Source organism: Sciurus carolinensis, chromosome 5 (genome assembly GCF_902686445.1).
Source record: "Sciurus carolinensis chromosome 5, mSciCar1.2, whole genome shotgun sequence".
Lineage (NCBI taxonomy): Eukaryota > Metazoa > Chordata > Mammalia > Rodentia > Sciuridae > Sciurus > Sciurus carolinensis.
In genome coordinates, this window is record NC_062217.1 from 39,614,208 (window position 1) to 39,636,305 (window position 22,098).

The window sequence follows — 22,098 nt, forward strand, 5'->3', positions numbered from 1 at the left end:
TATTTAGCAAAAATTATTTGTCTACATAGATTCCATTTGCTTGACACATAGAAATGCTCAAGAAATGTTTTCTTCCTCATTCAACTTAAACATTTATTGAGCATTCTCTATATGCTGGGTGCTATAAAAGGCTTCTGACAGATATAAATATTTGTAAAACTTAAATCCTGACTTCAATTTTCTTTATAGGTATACCCAAGGCTAAAAGAGCAGAGAAACTGAAAGTAAGCACTTCAAAGAACAGATGATAATCTATATGTGGGTACCAATTTATCAGCTGGAGAATCAGCTGTATGACACAGATCTTAATAGTTTATCACATACTCTCTATGGAATATTCCTCTATAACTTTTCTAGTAATCAAATTTAGAAACTGCCTAAGTTACTCTTCTGCTTACCTTTCCACCAGGAAAAAAAAAAAAAAAAAAAGAGAGAGAGAGAAAGAGAGAGAGAGAAAGAGAGAGAGAGAGAGAGAGAGAGAGAGAGAGAGAGAGAGAAGGGCAGTCTTTAATATGTTACAAAGAGTTGTTAATCCTAAACCAAAAACTGTAGTCATTTAATAAATGTTAATTTCTTAGGTACAAGTGACCAAGCAAAAAAATCTTAATTTTCACAGTATATATATCATCATGGAAGACAATCTGTTGACATGCTAATAAAAGCATTTCACTACAAAAAAAAAAAAAAAAAAAAAAAACCCATGAAATTGTTAGATTGGTTTCAAAATACAAGAAATATTTTAGAATAGAAAAAAACTGAGACAGATTCATGGTAATATTCTCATTTAAAAAATAATGATGTATTTGTGCTGAAACCAATGATTTGCAACTAAAAAAAGATAGCAAAAATGAAGTACTGAGGCTGGGGATACAGCAGTGACAGCATGCTTGCACTGGTGTGAACCCAGGTTCTGAGGCCCTACTTTCAATCCACCAGCACTGTTTAAAAAAAAAAAAAAAGTATGGGTCCAAATTAGGCAGTATAAATAAACCTAACCAAAGAACATAAGGGCAAACTGGTCAATGGGACTGAACTTTTACATAAGTAAGAGTGGAACAAGGTAAAGAGCTAAAGGATGACAGAATTCATCAATGAGAACTCAGAAAGAATGGTATGAGACAATAAAAATCACCAAATCAAATGAACAGAGTATATATTTTTACTCTGTTTCTTGTTTTGGGCAGTGAAGGGGATACAAAGAAATTCAGCCATGTATTTAAAAGACTATTTGTTATATTTTATTGAACATCTCTAGATGTTTACAGTTGGAAGATTTATGGGTCAAGAGACACCAAATATTAATAGAACAAAAAGTGTCACTAGGATCCAAAATGGCGGACTGGAGGGAAGCTGCGTTCCTTGTCGCTCGGTAACTCCGGTTTCAAGCAGAGGATATCTGTTTCTTGGTGAGGAAGTTTTTGCTGCTTATCGATCCCCTGCTGTTTACCCCATTTGTCTGCTGTGATCACCTGCAGTCTGCCAGCATATCGACGCCTTTTTTGAATGCAGACTGCTCACTGTCAGGCACCTATCATCCGCCATTTGCCTGTCTCTTGCCTGTCCATTGCCTCCTTACACCTATCCATCATCCACCACATGAGGTTCACCTCCCGATCATCTGACAACAGTCAGCAAACCGATTGCAGATGGCCAGTGGAGCGCCAGCTGCCTGCTGTTGCCTGGAGTTCTCTGTCACAGTACCTACAGGTGTGATTACACGTGGCTGCCGCCATTTTGAGACAACAGCCAGGTCCTATAGGACCCCTGGCTGAACTGACTGAGGCCCGTCTCCAGGAGCCCTCAGCTCAACCAATCACTTCCTGCCTCCGGGGCCCTCACATCGACTGACTGCTCCCTGCCGCCAGGACCCCCAGACCAACTGACTGCACCCTATCACTGGGACCCCAGACCAACTGATTGCACCCAGCTTCCAGGATCCCGCAACCACACCAAACACACCCGACCTCCAGGACCTCTGCCTGACCAACCGCACGCTACCTCCAGGACCTCCAGCCCACCACGTTCACACCCTGAGCCACAGCTTGCCATTTGCCAACACATTTGGAAGCCAGAGCGGCCATCTTGGATAATTCTGGAAGCCTTAGCTCTAATCTTTGGGTGGGGCAAATCCCATCCTGAGTCGCCTGCTGGAGACTTGAAGCTCATTGTCAGGTACCTCTCATGCATCAGGCTACTAAAGACTGGGAGGTTTCATTACTATATGACTGTTATACTGTAGAATTTCTTTTTTCTCCTTATTAAAAAAGTTTAAGTTTTTATTTCTTTAATTTTCTTGCTCTCTTTTCCTTTTGTTTACCTATTCTCTCAGAGTCTCTTTCTTACTTTTTTGCATGCTAACATCCAATTTCTTTTAATTACACTCTCACCCTTTCTATTATCTAGAACTTCTGTATATTCTTTTCTTATCCCATTAACAGCCACATTCTACATCCCTCTGCATCCTCTTTGTCCTCCATTAGAAGCTGCAGACCTTATTGCAAATCTGTTTTACTGAAGATAATATTTGAACTCATTCTGTTTACTGTGACAATTTTGTTATTGTCCTCATAGGGGCTATTTGGTCTAGGATTGCATAGTGTCTGAATTGGGCACTGCAAATATTGATCTCCCCTTAAAGAAAAGGTTTTGGAAACCTATAGGGCCACTATAAGCCAACAGGGGGAAATCTGCAATACCCCAGATCTGCACTGCTAGAGGGGAAGATACATGAACAACATGAAAAAACAAGGAAATAAAATGATCCAAACAAATCTAGATTCTATATTAACAGAATCCAATGACAGTATGCTAGAAGAAATGTCAGAAAAGGACTTCAGATTATATATGATTAAGATGATTCGCAAAGCAAAGGATGAGATAAGAGAGCAAATGCAGGCAATGAATGATAATACCAATAAGCTGAAAGAGCAACTGCAGGAAGCAAAAGATCATTTCAACAAAGAGATAGAGATTCTCAAAAAAAAAAAAACAAACAAAAAAACCAAAATGGAAATCCTTGAAATGAAGGAGAAAATAAACCAAATAAAAAACTCAATGGAAAGCATCACCAAAAGACTAGACCACTTGGAAGACAGAACCTCAGACAATGAAGTCAAAATATTTAATCTTGAAAATAAAGTTGCCCAAACAGAGAAGATGGTAAGAAATCATGAACAGAATCTCCAAGCACTATGGGACATCATGAAAAGACCAAATTTAAGAATTATCGGGATTGAGGAAGGCACAGAGATACAAACCAAAGGAATGAACAACCTATTCAATGAAATAATAGCAGAAAATTTCCCAAACCTGAAGAATGAAATGGAAAATCAAATACAAGAGGCTTACAGAACACCAAATGAACAAAATCACAACAGATCCACACCAAGACACATTATAATGAAAATGCCTAACATTCAAAATAAAGACAGGATTTTGAAGGCCGCAAGAGAAAAGCATCAGATTACATATGGGGGAAACAAATATGGATAGCAACAGACTTCTCAACCCAGACTCTAAAAGCTAGAAGGGCCTGGAACAACGTATTTCAAGCTCTGAAAGAACATGGTTGCCAAACAAAAATCCTATACCCAGCAAATCTAACCTTCATATTTGAAGACGAAATAAAATCCTTCCATGAAAAACAAAAGTTAAAAGAATTTACAAATAGAAAGCCTGCACTACAGAATGTTCTCAACAAAACATTCCATGAGGAGGAAATAAAAAACAACAATGTAGATAAGCAAAGGAAGGAACTACCTTAGAGAAAAACCACTTAAAGGAGAAACCAAGTCAACTTAAAAACCAAAAATAAGCCCAAATGACTGGGAATACATATCATATCTCAATAATAACCCTGAATGTTAATGGCCTAAACTCATCAATCAAAAGACATAGACTGGCAGAATGGATTAAAAAGAAAGACCCAAAAATATGCTGCCTGCAAGAGACTCATCTCATAGAAAAAGACATTCACAGACTAAAGGTGAAAGGATGGGAAAAAACCTACCACACACATGGACTCAGTAAAAAAGTGGGGGTTTCCATCCTTATATCAGATAAAGTGGACTTCAAGCCAAAGTTAGTCAGAAGGGATAAAGGAGGACATTTCATACTGCTTAAGGGAACCATAAATCAGGAAGACATAACAATAGTAAATATTTATGCCCCAAACAATGGTGCACCCATGTACATCAAACAAATCTTTCTCAATTCCAGAAATCAGACCACAACACAATAATTCTGGGTGACTTTAATGCATCGCTGTCACCACTAGATAGATCTTCCAAACAAAATCCAACCAAAGAAATCATAGAACTCAAACACAATCAATAACCTAGACTTAATAGACATATATAGAATATTCCATCCACAACAAGCGGATTCACTTTCTTCTCAGCAGCACATGGAACCTTCTCAAAATAGACCATATGTTATGCCACAAAGCAGCCCTTAGGAAATGCAAAAAAATAGAGATAATGCCTTGTGTTCTATTAGATCATAATGGACTGAGAATAGAAATCAATGACAAAATAAAAAACAGAAATTACTCCAACACCTGGAGACTAAATAATATGCTATTGAATGAAACATGGATAACAGAAAATATCAGGGAGGAGATAAAAAAAACATTCTTAGAAGTCAATGAGAATGACTATACAACATATCAAAATCTCTGGGACACTATGAAAGTGGTAGTAGAAGGAAAACTCATTGCATGGAGTGCATTCCACAAAAAAATCAAAAGTCAACAACTAAATGACCTAACATTACAGCACAAAGCCCTAGAAAAAGAAGAACAGAATAATAGCAAAAGTAGTAGAAGACAGGAAATAATTAAAATCAGAGCTGAAATCAATGAAATTGAAACAAAAGAAACAATTCAAAAATTTACAAAAAAGTTGGTTCTTTGAAAAAGTAAACAAAATAGACAAATCCTTAGCCACTCTAACAAAGAGAAGAGAGAAAACTCAAATTACTAAAAAATTCGTGATGAAAAAGGAAATATCACGACAGACACCACTGAGATACATAACATAATGAGAAGTTACTTTGAAAATCTGTATTCCGACAAAACAGAAACTACCGAAGACATTGACAAATTTCTAGAGACATATGCTCCTCCCAAACTGAACCAGGAGGACATACACAATTTAAACACCTCAATATCAAGCAATGAAATAAGAAGCTATTAAAAACCTACCATCCAAGAAAAGCCCAGGACCAGACGGATTATCAGTCGAGTTCTACAAGACCTTCAAAGAAGAACTCATTCCAATACTTCTCAAAGTATTCCAGAAAATAGAAAAGGAGGGTACCCTACCAAACTCATTCTATGAAGCTAATATCACCCTCATAATCAAACCAGGCAAAGACACATCAAGGAAAGAAAATTTTAGATCAATATCCTTGATGAATATAGATGCAAAGATCCTTAACAAAATATTGGCAAACCGTATCCAGAAACATATTAAGAAAATTGTGCACCACGATCAAGTGGGGTTCATCCCTGGAATGCAAGGATGGTTTAACATCCGTAAATCAATAAATTTAATCCATCATGTCAATAGACTTACGGATAAGAATCATATGGTTATTTCAATTGACGCAGAAAAAGCGTTCAACAAAATACAACATCCCTTCATGCTCAAAACACTAGAAAAAATAGGGATAGTAGGAACATACCTGAACATTGTAAAGGCTATTTATGCTGAGCCCATGGCCAACATCATTCTTAATGGAGAAAAACTGAAAGCATTCCCTTTAAAAATGGGAACAAGACAGGGATACGGAAATAGAGCAATCAATCATGAAATTCATCTGAAAGAATAAGAAACCCAGAAGAGCTAAAGCAATCCTTAGCAGGAAGAATGCAACAGGGGGTATCGCAATACCAGAACTTCAACTCTACTACAAAGCAATAGTAACAAAACCGGCATGGTCTTGGTACCAAAATAGACAGGTAGATCAATGGTACAGAATAGAGGACATGGACACAAACCCAAATAAATACAATTTTCTCATACTAGACAAAGGTGCCAAAAATATGCAATGGAGAAAAGATAGCCTCTTCAACAAATGGTGCTGGGAAAACTGGAAAACCATATGCAACAGAATGAAATTAAACCCCTATCTCTCACCCTGCACAAAACTCAACTCAAAATGGATTAAGGACCTCAGAATCAGACCAGAGACCCTTCATCTTATAGAAGAAAAAGTAGGTCCAAATCTTCAACATGTCGGCTTAGGATCAGACTTCCTTAACAGGACTCCCACAGCACAAGAAATAAAAGCAAGAATCAATAACTGGGACAGATTCAAAGTAAATAGCTTTCTCTCAGCAAAGGAAACTATCAGCAATGTGAAAAGAGAACCTACAGAGTGGGAGAAAATCTTTGCCACTCATACTTCAGATAAAGCACTAATTTCCAGAATACACAAAGAACTCAAAAAACTCTACACCAAGAATACAAATAATCCAATCGACAAATGGGCTAAGGAAATGAACAGATACTTCACAGAAGATCTACAAGCAATCAACAGATATATGAAAAAATGTTCAACATCTCTAGTAATAAGAGAAATGCAAATCAAAACCACCCTAAGATTCCATCTCACTCCAATTAGAATGGCGATTATCAAGAATACAAGCAACAATAGGTGTTTGTGAGGATGTGGTGAAAAAGGTACACTCATACATTGCTGGTGGGGTTGCAAATTAGTGCAGCCACTTTGGAAAGCAGTGTGGAGATTCTTCAGAAAGCTTGGAATGGAATCACCATTTGACCCAGCTATCCCACTCCTAGGCCTATACCCAAAGGACTTAAAATCAGCATACTACAGAGATACAGCCACATCAATGTTCATAGCTGCTCAATTCACAATAGCCAGATTGTGGAACCAACCTAGATGTCCTTCAGTTGATGAATGGATAAAGAAACTGTGGAGTGTATATACAATGGAATATTACTCAGCTATAAAGAATACTAAAATTACGGCATTTGCAGGCAAATGGATGAAATTGGAGAATATCATGCTAAGTGAGATAAGCCAATCTCAAAAAACCAAAGGACGGATGAACTCACTGATAAGTGGATGATGACACATAAAGGGGGTGGGAGGGGGGCAAGAATGGAGAAAGGAGAGACTGTATAGAGGGAAAAGTGGGGTGGGAGGGGTGGGGAAGAAGGAAAAAATAACAGAACGAATCTAACACCATTACCCTATGTAAAAGTATAATTACACAAATGGTATGCCTTTACTTCATATACAAACAGAAACAACATGTATCCCATTTGTTTACAATAAAAATAAATTGAAAAAAAAAAAAGAGAAAAAAAAAGTGTCACTAATCTTTTCAAACCATCAATTAGATGTTTATTTCCCTATAACATGTTCCATTCCTGGGTCTTCCACATCCTCACAATAAAGTTAAATTTCTTAGTATGCTGCTCAAGCCATTTCAAGATCTGTCTGTTTCTGAGATTCATTTCTAGGCACACCCCCTTTCATATAACTTTTTAGCAATTCCAATCTCTGTAATTATTCAAATAATTCATTTTTTCCTTCAGCTGCTTTTGAACACTGTTTCCTCCCTCTCTAAAATGCTTTAATATTCTTTGTCCATCTGACCAACTGCTATTTTCCTTAAAAAGACCTGATGTTTCACTTTTTCTGGGGACATTTTTTCCCCTTACCTATTACTTTGTGTTATAGTCTCATTCCCTGTTCTCATAATATTCCATTACACATTTCTAATAGTTCTTTTTCTGTAAATTATTGATATTTCCTCCCTTTTCTTCCCTAATATACTGTGTTCTTGAATGGCAGGAACTGTTTTGGTTCTCTGAATTCCCAACAACTAGCACAGTACACCTCAGTAGACAGTAAAGTCACAGAAAAAATGACTATCAACTTGTCTCTCCAGGAAGTATGTTATAGTAGAAAAGGTACTGCATTAAGCACTACTCATAACTACCTGTAACTCAAAAATTCTGAACCTCTAATAAAGGAAGGCAATTATATAGACCTCTAAAGTTCTCTGTAACATTGCTTTTGTTTTTATAAATTCTTGATAACAAAACTATTTTAAAAAGAATGACCTTTAATTCAAATGCTTATTAATTTACACTGGATTTATCTCAATTCTTTAGGTTTTATTATAGAGACATTCTATGATAAGTACAGTGGCTATCCAAGAACAGTTTTTCTAACTTGATGATGTTAGATCTCTTTTTCTTTAAAAAGTTTAAAATTAATTTGTTTATTTTTATTGGTGCCTTATAATTATAAGTAATAGTAGGATTCACTGTGCTATATCCATACATGCACATAATATAATTAGATTAATCTCATTCCGTAGTATGTTCCCTTTCCCTGATCCACTTACTCTACAGTACTGATCTTCAATTATTATTTTAGTGTGCTATAATTACATTTGTGTGTACATATATGTATACATACATACACATACATACAAACATGGGATTCACTATGGTATACTTACATATGGATATATATAATTTGGTATATTTCATTTCCCAGTACTTCCCCATGCCCACCCCTTCCTTCTTCCCCTACTCTTCTCTATTGATCTAAGGATCTCCTTTTTTTCTCAGCTTGACTGGCATGTGATTTGCCCTCCTTGAGACTTTCTCTTTCTCCTTTTTACCTTTTGCTTCCCTTCTATTCCTGTTCTCACTTTTTACCCACCTCCAGAATTGGCCAGGAAAGGTTTGCTACGTGACAGTAACTAGTGGTGACAAAAGGGAGGAGATGAATTATAGTAGTCATATAATTTGTTTTGTATTCTCTTACTTGGAGTGAGGGCACACTGGTCTTTACAAAGACTTCAACCCCAGTCCCTCATTCACTACTATTCCTTCCACCCATATCCCATCTTGTAATTTTGGACAAACAAACATAAACAGAGGGGAAAGCCTTTTTGCTTCATGGCTAGTTCCCTTTTTCCTTTCCAGTGTTTTAAATAATTATGTCCAATAATTTTGAGAGTTTCCATTCTTAAAATTTATCATATAGAGAAAGAAGTTTCTGTTTTCCAGTGAAGCAGAGAAATCTGTCCCTATATAAAAACGTCTTCATGTGGTAGTTTCTAACATTAGGATACTGTTAGTACTATCCACATGTTATAAATTAGGTATGTGCCACCATGCTTAGTTTGCCAATGTGCTTGAAAAGATCAATGCTATATTAATTAAAATGTTTCCAATACAGACAATATTTATTGAAAACAATTTGAAAAAATATACAAAAATAAATCAAGGCTATGTGCTCTATTAGAAATTTACATTCTAGGAAACATATAGTAAAAGATAAGCTTATTTTCATTTAGGTAATGAAATGTATGCTATTTATAGCTTTGGTAAGATGGGGGAGAGGGGAGTACCATAAATCTTGGTTTACACTAGTCATGGAGTAATTACAAAAAGTTCTTTCATTCTCAAAAGTATCTCAGTTTGGATGATGGTAACGAATATGGTCACCCTACCTCTAATGTACTCCTACTGGGGACTGAACTCAGGGGCACTCAACCACTGAGCCACATCCCAGCCCTATTTTGTATTTTCTTTTTTTTTTTTTTTAGGTACACGATCTTGTTGAGTTGCTTAGTGCCTCACTTTTGCTGAGGCTGTCTTTGAATTCTTGATCATTCTGCCTTAGCCTCCTGAGCTGCTGGGATTATAGGTGTGTGCCACTGTGCCCCACCTAATGAACACTTTTAAACGAAACTATTAGGTTTGAAGGAATAAAAAGAAATATGAGGTGTTATCTGCTCTCAGTGCTTACACTTTAGTTGGAGAGACTGAATAAACTTTTCAAGTCAAATAATAAAAAACAAATAATTAACAGGGAAAAAATATTAGAAGAACTACTACAAAATTGCACATTGTTATCTGGTAAATTAATGGCATATAATTGGTATTATAGGGTTTCAGAGGAGATGGAGATCATTTTCTATTAGCACCACCACCACAGCACTCACTACCACCATTTATTGAGTACCTTACTTGTGCCATGTCTGGTACCGAGTACATTATATGTATATTAATCAAACCTCACAATTATCCTATTAGGTATACTATTCTTGGTGGGGATGGCAATTTTATTGAGGAGAAATGTATTTACAGAGGTTAAATAACATGTGCCAGATCATATGGCTAGTATGAGGCAAGAGTTGAGATTTAAATTCATGTTCTAATTCCATAGCCAGTGACTTTTTTTTCCCCCCCACTTAGAATGGAAATTTATTGTCTCACAGATTTGGAGCTTAGAAGTGAAATCTTAAGGTTTTGGGAAGGTTGGTTCCTTCTGACGGATTTAAGGTAGAATCTGCTCCAAGCTTTTCTCCTAGCTTATGACGGTTTGCTGGTGATCTTTGACATTCCTTGGTTTGTACATCTCTGCCTTCATCTTCACAAAAGACTCTTACCATATGTATGTCTGTGTATAATTTACTCTTTTCATAAGGATACCAGTCATACTGGATTAGGGGCCCGTCTTAGCCATTAATTTTTCTATTGCTTTCCTCTTTACATATGAAAGCAATTCGCATGAACTGGGGACAATTTTGCCACCCAAGGGTATTTGGTGATGTCTGGAGACATTTCTGTCTAAATGGGGGTATGGAGAAGTGGCTTGTGGGTAGAGGCCATGGATTCTGCTAAACACTATATAATTCACAGGATAGTCCTCCACAGCAAGAATTACCCAGCCCAAAAATGCTAAGAGGATGCTCAATGAAGGAAGGTTACAAAAATTCTGTTAAAGGTTAAGATCTAAGTTCAGTCTGAAAGCACTAGTAGGATTTGTACAGGCTGGAATAGTGATTATAGAGGATGAAATCTAGATTAAAAAAAAAGTACTGACACTACAACACAGATTTGAAAGACAGTAATTCAGATGACTTTGAAAGATTAAAGGGAAGCAAAGTTGGAAGGGAAGTTGGAACAAGACTAGGAAACTGAAGTTTTCTTTTTGAAACACTAAGGAACCTTGAATAGATTCACTGATGATTTCTAAGCAGGGAAGTAACATGAACAATAAGATTAATCAAGAAACCATGGTGAAGAGTTTAGTTAGGATATTACTGCATTAGTTAAACACGGTATTCAGAGTTTGTGCTTTTGTATGGTGGTAATGAGGAAGATAGGAAGAAACCATAAGCATTATATACTACTATGTATCATAATTGTTTGGTCACAAATGATAACAAATTGCCATTCTTACCTGTAATGCACTGAAACTGTCCATCTTCTCTTCTTATTGTAAATGCTTCCCCAGGATTAACTTGTACCAGAATAACCTTAAAATGAGGGGGGAAAGTATTACTCAAAACAATAAGAGTAAATCAGTATATAAAAATACTAACATGATTACATGAATGGTATGAATCTACATTGTGTACAACCACAGAAATGAAAAGTTGTACACTTGTGTACAATGCATCAAAATGCAGTCTGTAAAAAAAATTAATTAAAAAAATACTAACTGTTGACAATAAGAGAGCAGATATGAGTTATTTAACTTTATGACACTGAGAAGGAAAATGAAGAGTACACATTTATAATGCTGTTAAAAAAAAAAAAGGTATTATTTCACTTTCCTGGAAGCCAGACATAAGCTAGAAGTAAAGGAAATAAAAAAAGAATATAGAGGCAAATTTTTATTAGACGGTCAAGAAACTACTCAGAAACAAAGATGGAGTCAAATCCCAAATATGTGGATTATTTATGGGAATTCAACAGTAGTTAAGTATTGTGCTTTTCTGAAGAAAAAATTGATAGGTAGAGCATGAGTTGTACAACATCTTAAGTTATAGCTGAGAATGCGTTAAGTTAATCATACCTTTTTTTTTTTTTTTTGGTGCTGGGGATTGAACCCAGGGCCTTGTGCTCGCAAGGCAAGCACTCTACTGACTGAGCTATCTCCCCAGCCTAATCATACCATGTTAAGTAGTTTTTTTACTTATCAAAAAGGTAAAATACAGTTTAATTTCATGACATTTAAAAAACTGAGAAAAACAGAAAACTGGAAAAAAAGAAATCTTTCTATCCCAAGATAATGTTAATATTCTGAAAAAGTTCTTAAGTCTAGATTTAATTCTGTATCTTTTTTGAGTTCATTATTATAAAAGACTTCCATGTTAAATTATTCAAAGTATTTCATTAAGTGATTAAACCATAAATTACTTAACCATTCCTTTAATGTAAGGAATTTATGTATTTTTCATTATTATGAATAATGCCAAAGTGACCATTCAGATATGTAGTTTTTTGCTATGGTTAGTATTGTTTCCTTATTATTCCCAGAAAAGGAATTCTGGTACCTGCTGCTAAATTGCCCTTTAAAAGGGTTTTATTACTTTATAGTCCCTCTCCATACTATAAGAACATCCTTCTACTGTTTTCTGTGTAATCCTGAAAATTATAGTTTTATAACCCCTGCTGCTTCAACAGATAAAAATAAAATATTACTATTGTTTTAATTAGAATCTCCCTCCTGCCCAGCCCCACTGTGCTGGGGACTGAACCCAGGGCCTCACACATGCTAAGCAAGCCACTCTACACTGAGCAACACATCCAAATTTGTACTTCTTTGTTTTTGTTATGTTTTATCCTGTTTCTTCAGTAAATTGTCTGTTTATGTCAGCTTACTATTTATTTTCTGGGCTTTTAAGAGTTCTCAGTGACTTGACTGAATTGTCTGTTAAGAATACTGTACTATACTATACGAATATTGTACTGTTAATGTTGCAAATGCTTTCTCCTTTTACTTTATTTTCCTAGTCAATGTTACCATTTTTTTCCTTATGATATCTTCTATTTCTTCTATAGTTTGCTGTCCAGTATCAGCAGCCAATATCAAACACTTGAAATGTGGCTTATGTGTACTGAGATGTGCTCTAAATGTGAAATAAACACCAGATTTCAAAGGCTTTCTGTCGTTATCATCCTATTCATTGGCATGTTTCTATACTGTGGCTTTTACTGTTGCATTAATCTTATTCCAGTACTCATAACTTCTTGTTTCTCTTATAGACCACCCATCTCTCAAATGACCCTCCAGCCTATTGCTTCTCAACCAGTCTTTTACCATGGACCCCAGATTTCTAAACAGGAAGGGTCCATGTCACCTTCTTCCAGCTCAAAGCAGCCAGAGTGGTCTTTGTTCCATTTCCTATAGCAGTAGGGCATCCCTAAAATTAGAGGGGGAATGAAGCCAGAATTAAAGATAGGCCATTAGTGTAGAATAGGCAATTGGGTTGAATGGAGAAAACAGAAGCCGGTTTGGATCTGGGAAGTTGGAAACCATCCCTGGGAGACTGGAATGTTCATGTCTCCAGAGCCCTTGGATACCACTCCTCCCAAAAGGGTTGTTAATGAAGAACTCCTGAGTAGAGAGAGCTAGGAACCCATGCCCTCTGGGCTGCTGCTCCCTTCTTGCCTAACACTACCCTTTGGCCATTCCAGCCCACCTGCTCACCCGCTGGACATTCCATCTACATCTCCCAGTCATTATACAGGATCAGGGGAACTGAACAAGAAAAAGGAGAAGAATGCAGGAGAACAAAGGAAACTTTAGATGTATAAAAAGGATAAGACTTCCTCATCATACTGTTTCTGTCTTTGGGTCCCCTTCTTCCACTTGGGAGAAGTCTGTTTTACTGTCCTTTAATAAAGCTTCTTTCTACTCTAAACTTGCCTCAGTGTGCTTCTCTGGTGTTAACTTCAACATCTGAGGAAGCAGGACTCATCAAGGTAATTGATAACCAGTGGTATCACAAAACACCTAACAATGTAAAATACTAATTAATAATTTTTATATTGATTGCATGTTGAAATAATATTCTGGACATATTGGGTTAAATAAAACATTACAGTTAACTTTGCCCGTTTTAATTTTTTTAAGGTGCCTATTTAAAAATTTAATTTTATGTGGCTTGTATTGTGTTTCCATGGGACAATGCCAAAAAATTTTTAAAATTGGTGCCTCAAAATTATACATAATAGTGAAATATGTTGCTACATATTTGTACATGTACACAATATATAATGCCGATCTAGAGGTTTAACAAGTATTAGTTTCTATTTTCTTCTAGTTTTTGGATAATTTAAGTGTTTATGTTTCTTTGATGTAACTAAAATTCATCTTGAGAAGATTTAAACATATTTGTTTTTCCAGAGATGTAACGAATATAATTTGCTAAATATAAGATACCTCTCTTTTAGCACACAGTCTAATCTTCTAGACTCATTCATATTTATTCTAGCAAAAGTAGCTTTGGAAAAATGTTTAATAATTTTAAGCAATGTAACTTTAGATTTCTGATAGTGCACCTCCATTACTACTCTTGTTAAATATTTCTTTGATATTGACTGATGAGAATATCAGAGCACAAAAGACTATCAAATACATATGCACATGTGTACTTAATAGCTTTATAGAGAATACAAAATTTAAGCAGAGTCCTGAAGACGAGTAATAATTAGCTAAGCAAAACAGTGGGAAGGCCTTTCAGGTCCACAGAAGAATATATGCAAAGCTCAAGGACTGGAAATGTCACGAGAATTTATCATGTTCACTAAACCAAAGGAAGTTCTATAGCTCTATATGGTTGGAGCAAGGGGAGAGGGGATAGTGGTATGTCAGAACAAATGGGCATGGTGAGAAACACAGGGAGAAAGTGGATGGGAGCCAGGTTAGGAAGAGTCTTGTGAGTCAACTTAAGGGCAATTTGAAGAATTTTATTTATACAGGCATAGTGTCATGGAGAAATAATATGCCACAGCATAGCACCTGTATCTATGAAGATATATTAGGAGGGTAAAGCAGCTAGGTAGGTTTCTTTTAAAGCATTCATTTTTAATTTTAAAATTTATTATTTCCTTTCTTTCATTTTCCTTAGGTTTATTTTGTTATTTTCTAATCTACCCAGCTGAATACTCTTTTTGTTCTCTCTTTACTAATGGATGTGTATGGATGTAAGAGTAAATTTTACTTAACTCAGTGTAACCATACAGAGTACTTTCATTATTATTTTTGCTGTTTTGTTCTTGATCTCCTCTGTAGTCCAAGAATTTTTTAAAAAATTTGAAAGTGGGCTGGATTTCAGTTTTGCTATTATTTCCAACACATTTTTAGCAATCTCAACAAATCCACTGTTCTTTAAAAATTTTTAAATGCATCCTTTTAAAAAATAACTGTTTATATTATATGTGTGTGTGTGTATATGTGTGTCTGTGTGTGTGTGTGTATTTTTTTAATGTGATGCTGAGGATCGAACCCAGTGACTTAACACAGGCTAGGCAAGCACTCTACCAATGAGCTACAACCCCAGGCCCAATACGTTCTATCTTACTCACTTCTTTTCTCATTAGTTTAGAATTTGACAGTGGTGGTGAACTGCTGATGGATGCTACCTGAGAGATGTAGTTTAGTGGTAAGTACATTGGGTTCAATCCCCAGCATACCCCTCCAAAACAAAAAAGAATCTAGTCATTGAGACACTTAATATACTTGTAGAACTGTATATTCAATAAATACTATTATACTGGCTAGACACACTAACATCATTTTTCCAAGCTTACTGGTCTTGTCCTCTAATTTTAATATAATTTTTAAAAAATTTACAAAAATTAAAATGCTTCTCATATCTTACTATATGTTTTCTACATTATAAAACTGGAATACATTCATGGGAATACATAATGTAAATGAAATTCCCCTTATTCCCTCTTAAGTATAGTTCCTAGTTAATAAAATATTTATCTCTCTAGAAATTTATTATGTATGCAGAAATACATGCCTCCCTTAACATATACCATTTTATTTTACACAAGCTAACTAGGTCTTACTGGACACATTCATTCAATAATATTTACTGAATTCCAACAATGTACCCCCAGTTCTTGACTAATACAAAAGTGAACAAAATTGGGAGAATCCACGCCTTTGTGGAGTTTATACTCCAACGGAAGCCACTGGCAATTAAAACAAAAACTCAGTTAGGTAAGGAAGTGTGTTTATAGTGGTGGACCCCAATGAACCACACCTCTTAGCATTACTTCTTGTGTAGTCCTCAATGCTGACTTTGGGCTTGACCACGTCACTTGGTTTTCCTAAGTATTTAAGGTACTGGGCGTTGTGACTACTGAATAGTTCCTTCCTGGATTCCTAAGCTACCATGAGGAGGTCCAGATACTCTGCTGAAGATGACCCCTGGAAAATGGAAAGAGTGTGTTCCCGATCAGCCCATTACAGATTTCTAGCACCATTTGAATATTAGGTGATGGCAAGTCAATGAGTGCCTATTGTTGAGACCAGTGGAAAAACTGCCCAGTGAGCCCTGACCAAAAGCAGAAATTGGAGCAAATTGAACGCTTGTTGAATCAAGGCATTAGGGTATGCGTTGTTTGGTTACACAGTGACAGAAAAACTGACTGAGGAATTGAGAAGTATGATGAATTTTTAAAAAATTTATATAACATTTAACAGCAATATATATACCTTATACATTTGAGCATATTTCTATTTCCACAAACTACTTATTATTGTCTTTTACTTGTTTTTCAGTTGGGTTTTTGTCTACTGATTTTTAAGTACTTAGTATGTCAAGGAAATTTATTTTCCTATTTTTTTAAATAAAAATTTTGTCTTGCTACACCAAAGGTTTTTATGTAGAGAAATTATTATATCGTTTTTTTCCTTTAGAGTTTCTAGGTTCCATTTTGTACTAAAAGAGACTTTTTACTACATGATTACTTTAAAAAACTGATCCATGTTATAGTACATTTATGGCTTCTTTAAAAAATGCTTAAATCTCTGCTAAATCCTGAAATCTGTAAGATTTGGCTTCAATGTTAAAAAACGTTAGCTAATCGTGTAAACAATTAATCAAGAATGTTGTACCCATAATACTCTCCCACAGTACCTAGCAATATAGTATGTTAAGCAAGAATTGTTCATATTTACTGGATCAAAACCTGTTGAATACCTATTATGTACTGGTTATACTATAGAGTTTACAAAATACTAATAGTTCTCATAATAAAATCATCTACTATATAGCTGGGGAAAAGAAAGAAAACCAAACGACATATATAAAACTAGTATGTTCTGACATTAAGTAAAAAATAAGACAAACATCTATTTTAAATCATATGAACTACAGGAAAAGTAGGAGGTGAAATTTATTCATTTCTCTAAAAATAATTTATTGAACACCTACTCATGGCACACATTCTGATAGCTACTGCAAACATGAAAATAAATCCAAGTCCTCAAGTAGTTCATAGTCTAATAAGGGAGATAGGCAGAACTGTCATTTGACTTTAGAGTGTATAAGTGGACTAACAGGGATGTAAACATGCATTTTCGGTACCCTCTCAGCTCAAGATGATCAGAGAAGATTACTGGAGGAGATGACTAACTACAAAGAATTCAGAGGTCAATTAGAAGTTAACAAAATCAAGACAGGGAAAGACTATTTCAAGGACAGAACACACAGCATTGTGTGAGGTCATAATAGCAGGAAAGAACATGGGTAATTTGAACAAGGAGAAGTGTAATAGTTTATCTAATGTTTAAATTAGTTTGAGAAAAATAATGGAAAAAATCAGATTGCAAAGATAAGGGTGCTGGATCAAACAGATCCTTTAAGAATTAGACTAATGAGTTTGAACAGTTAAGTTTAAGTAAGGCTATCAAATAGGAAAGGTTCATATCCAAATTTCATGTTTATCCCACCTTATTTTTGAAAATTTCAAACTTACAGAAAAAAATTTCAAACTTACAGAAATTCTTATTTCTGTAAGAATAGGTCAATGAACACCTATATACATACCTTTCACCCAGATTTACCAATTATTGTGTTGCCACATTTGTTCATTCTTACACAAGTTGTTTTTTGCTAAATTGTTTTGGAATACCTGAATGGTGTCTGATCACTTGGTTAAGGTGATGTTAGGTATCTCTATTATAAAGGTTCTGTTTCCCTTTAAAAATTTTTAAGTATCAGTATGAACTCATGGATTCTTTTAGAAATCGATGTTATAATCAATTCCTGTTAACTATTAAAAATTTTACCTAAGTGAAAGTCACATAAAATTAAGCATATTAAGGTGTATAATTTGGTGGCATTTGGTGTGTTCCCAAGGTTGTGTAACTACCATCCCTAATTCCAAAACATTTTGATTACTCCAAAGAAAAAACCTTACTCATTAAACAGTGTACATTCTTCCCTCCTTCGAGTCCCTGGTAACCATTTGTTGGTTTTGTCTCAGGTTTCTATTTTGGATTTTTCATACTAATAGAATAACATAATGTGCAACTGGCATGTTTTTGATTTTCATCCAGGTTGTAGTACTGCACCAGTATTTCAATTCCATTTCACTGTATGAATGAATGTACCACAATTTATCCAATCAAACATTGATGGACATTGGGGCTGTGTTCAGCTTTGGTTATTGAGACTAGTGCTGCTACATACATGAATATGTACAAGTATTTAAAAACCTGTTTTCAATTCTTTTGGTATATCTAGTAGAAATGCTAGGTCATATGGTAATTTTATGCTCAGCTTTCTGAGGAACCACAAACTTTCCCCTCATGTCCACATCATTTTACATACCTACCAGTGATACATGAGGGTACCAATTTCTCTATTCTTGCCAATGCTTGTTATTCCATTTTTTATTATAGCCAATTGGGTAGTCATGGAGTTGTATCTCATGGTTTTGATTTGCATTTTCCTCATGACTAAAACATTTGGGTATCTTTTTATGTGTTTTGTACATGATTATTTGGAGAAATCATTTGCCTAATTTTAACTGTGCTGTCATTTTTGTAAGTTGTAAAAATTCTTTATGTTATGGTTACTATGCCTTTGAAGACAAAGGATTTGAAAATATTCTCTACCATTTTGTAGGTTGACTTTTGTTCTCCTGATAATGTTCTTTGAAGTGTAAACATTTTTAAACCAGTAATAATCAAAGATGACTGAGAGAAAAAATGCAAGTGGAAAAAGTAGTTACTTTTTTTGCCTTACAAGATTTTCAACTCTTGGGAGAATTTGGGGCAAGTAGTCGGCTTTAAAATGAATTTTATAAATACCTCTCTATGCAAGTTTTATTTAGGGCAATATTAAAATTATGGTTCTTCTCCCAGATCTTCACAAGGATGGCTCTTTATCAATACTCTGGTATATCAAATAACACCTCCTCAAAGAGTCCTTCCCTGACTGCCAAATTGTACAGTATACATCTGCTTCATATTGATGTATTTTATTTTTTAACCTAGTACTTATTACTATTTAAAATACTTTGTACAATTATTTGGTTAGTTTTATACTGAGCAGTTCCTATTCAACTAGAATGAAAATTCACTACGAAAGCAAACACCTTGAACCTGTAATTCCAGTAACTAGGGAGGCTGAGACAGGAGGATCTCAAGTTCAAGGCCAGCCAGGACAACTTGGTGAGACTATGTCTCAAAATAGAAAATAAAAAAGGCTGGGTATGTAGCTCAGAGATAGAGTGCCCTTGGGTTCAATCCAAGGTACTGCCAAAACAACAAAAAACTATACCCTAAGAATCTAGGTTAATAAACCTTTGTTCCATGAATAAGCAGCTGAACAAGGAGGACTGGGAGGTATGTAGATTCATTCATTCATTCAAAAAACATTTACTGATGTCTTATTACAGTGAGGCTTATTTCTAGATAATTGGGCCAGAGTAGTAAACAAAACAGACAAAATTACCTACCTTCAAAGTATGGCAGAGAAAGTTTTAAGTTCAAGTTATGTCACCAATACTAATGAGGCAGTTATTTCTAAAAGACTAAATTGAAAATGTGTAGTCAGAAGAAATAACATATATAGATTATGTGTGGTTGAGAATCACTTCACTGTTGACAGCAACACAGATCAAAGGAGGGTTATCTTTGAATAAAGGTTCCTGCCTAAATCGTAAGCCACTCAGATTTCCAATAAAAAAATCAACAGATTTTTGTTCAAAATGTGGAATTCCAAAATATAGTTCCAAAATGTAGAATTCATATCTTCAACTACCTGGATTTTAATGACATTTTACATTTATCTGCCACAAATGTAGAATTTTCCAGAATTTCATTACATAAAATAATACAATGTGATGAGTGGAGAAAAGGAGAACTACACATGACAGATTATTTTACCTGAGACAAAATAGTCAAAAAATCATATCCAGCATAATTATACATGAGTTAGTACAACATCTCAATATATATTACCTAATTCAATGACCAAAAAAATCTTGTGAACAAAGTAACTCTCAGAAATGTGACAGGTGAGAAACCCTGGCAAATTATTCATCATTTTATGACTCATATTACTGATGTTTCTATTAGCTTATGGAGTATATTTTAAAAATACAATATCATGAAATGATTGGGTAGTACTTTATTGGATTTTTAACAACTAAATTCTTCAATATCATCAAATTTAACAGAAAAACCATGCTCTTAAGTCTACTTATCTCAAATGTACTCCTCATCGTCTAACTCCAACTACTTCAAAGAATCAGAATTCAAACCTGACGTTTCCATTACACTATTGTAAAAAAGTTCTCCAATGTTTCTCTACTCATCCTCCCCACCCCCGCTTCTTATATTTGTAGCAATAGATTTGGTGGCATGTCTGAGATCTTACTCTATTAGTGCAAAACATCAGCTGGCAGTTTTCTTTGCCAATGCTGAGAACTTCTGTCTGGTTTTAGTTATTAGTGTTAACAGTGAGTAGACAAATGAAAAAACAATTATCTGAATATATACCAATAGCTCCCTCAAGCATCTTAAACAGAGATATGTAAAGTTAATGAACATTTTAAGTGTACTCTTAATTTAAATATTCACTAATACATTACTTCTTGAGTCACAGACAGACATAGGCTTAAAACTTATGTTTTATACAGGTGACTACTGCTTAAGGGCAGATTAACATTTATGATGACCATAAATAACGCCACACTATGTAGGCTTTTAAACTGGTAAGACACGGACATATGTATTATGGAAATATATTTTATATATGAATATAAAACTATTACATTAAAGAAACATAAAAAGGGTATGATAATGAAAATGTCACTCAGTAAACTCATAAATATGCCCAGTATATGCATTAATGAAGACTACAAAAGTCTAGAAAAATATAACTAAATTTTAATGCTCCCTAAATTCCTTAATAAATAATAAAAAAGCTATTGATAATGGCTTACAGAATTATGGAAGAGAGTGAAAGAAACAAATTATAAGATAACCAAATAAAAAACTTGGGAAAGTTAAAACATATCAAAAATAATTCCAAAAAAAAGTTTTGCAAAAAGCACAACATAAAAGATGATCCTGGAGTAAAGAAGGCAACAGTAATACAAGAGGGCATAGATACCAAAGATTTGGCAAAAACCTTTAAACGAACAGACCATACATTTTGGGAAAAGTCAGAGCTAAGTAAGAGATGAGATATCATTTAGTTCAATCGAGAATTTTTTTAAGTAAACTAAAAGGTGATTACTGGTATTATTCAAAAGGTTACTTCATTTTACAAAATGATTCAACAAGTTTTTTCCTTATACTTCCCTCCAGTGCATCTTAACTTAAAATTCAGTTTACATCAATCAGGCACTTCGAGTGAGGCAAATTCAAATGAATATTTATAATGAAAAATGTAGGACTTGGGTATCAACTTGGAATCTGAACTAATGAATAAAGGTGCTAGTGTTTTAGTTATTATGCTTTGTCTATACAAATAAACTTTATTCAAATGTCAAGGTATAATCATTTATTAATAACATTTGCATGTATTTTAAAGGAAACAATAATGAGTGAATATTTTAAAAACATTTTAACAGCTGGGTATAAATTATACTTATTATCTAATTTCAACTGCTGCTAATCACTGCTAAATATGTGCTTGAAAATATTCTTTTACATTCCAATGATTGTTCCTTGGTCCCTGCTTATTTTTACTTGAAGTCTAACTTCTTTAAGTAAAATGAGAATGAAAAAAATAACCACTTTACATGTGACCCATAGCACCATTTA

The 22,098-nt window shown here is 34.7% G+C and overlaps 1 protein-coding gene across 2 annotated transcripts in view; it reads right to left on the minus strand.

The window, feature by feature from the left end:
• Positions 1-22,098, minus strand: part of Fndc3a (fibronectin type III domain containing 3A) — a 174,516-nt gene that overhangs the window by 95,653 nt on the left and 56,765 nt on the right. For both annotated transcript variants that reach the window (XM_047552169.1, XM_047552170.1), the window contains exon 3: positions 11,248-11,323. In XM_047552169.1, the coding sequence (XP_047408125.1) occupies positions 11,248-11,323 (76 nt within the window). The remainder of the gene's footprint in view (positions 1-11,247; positions 11,324-22,098) is intronic.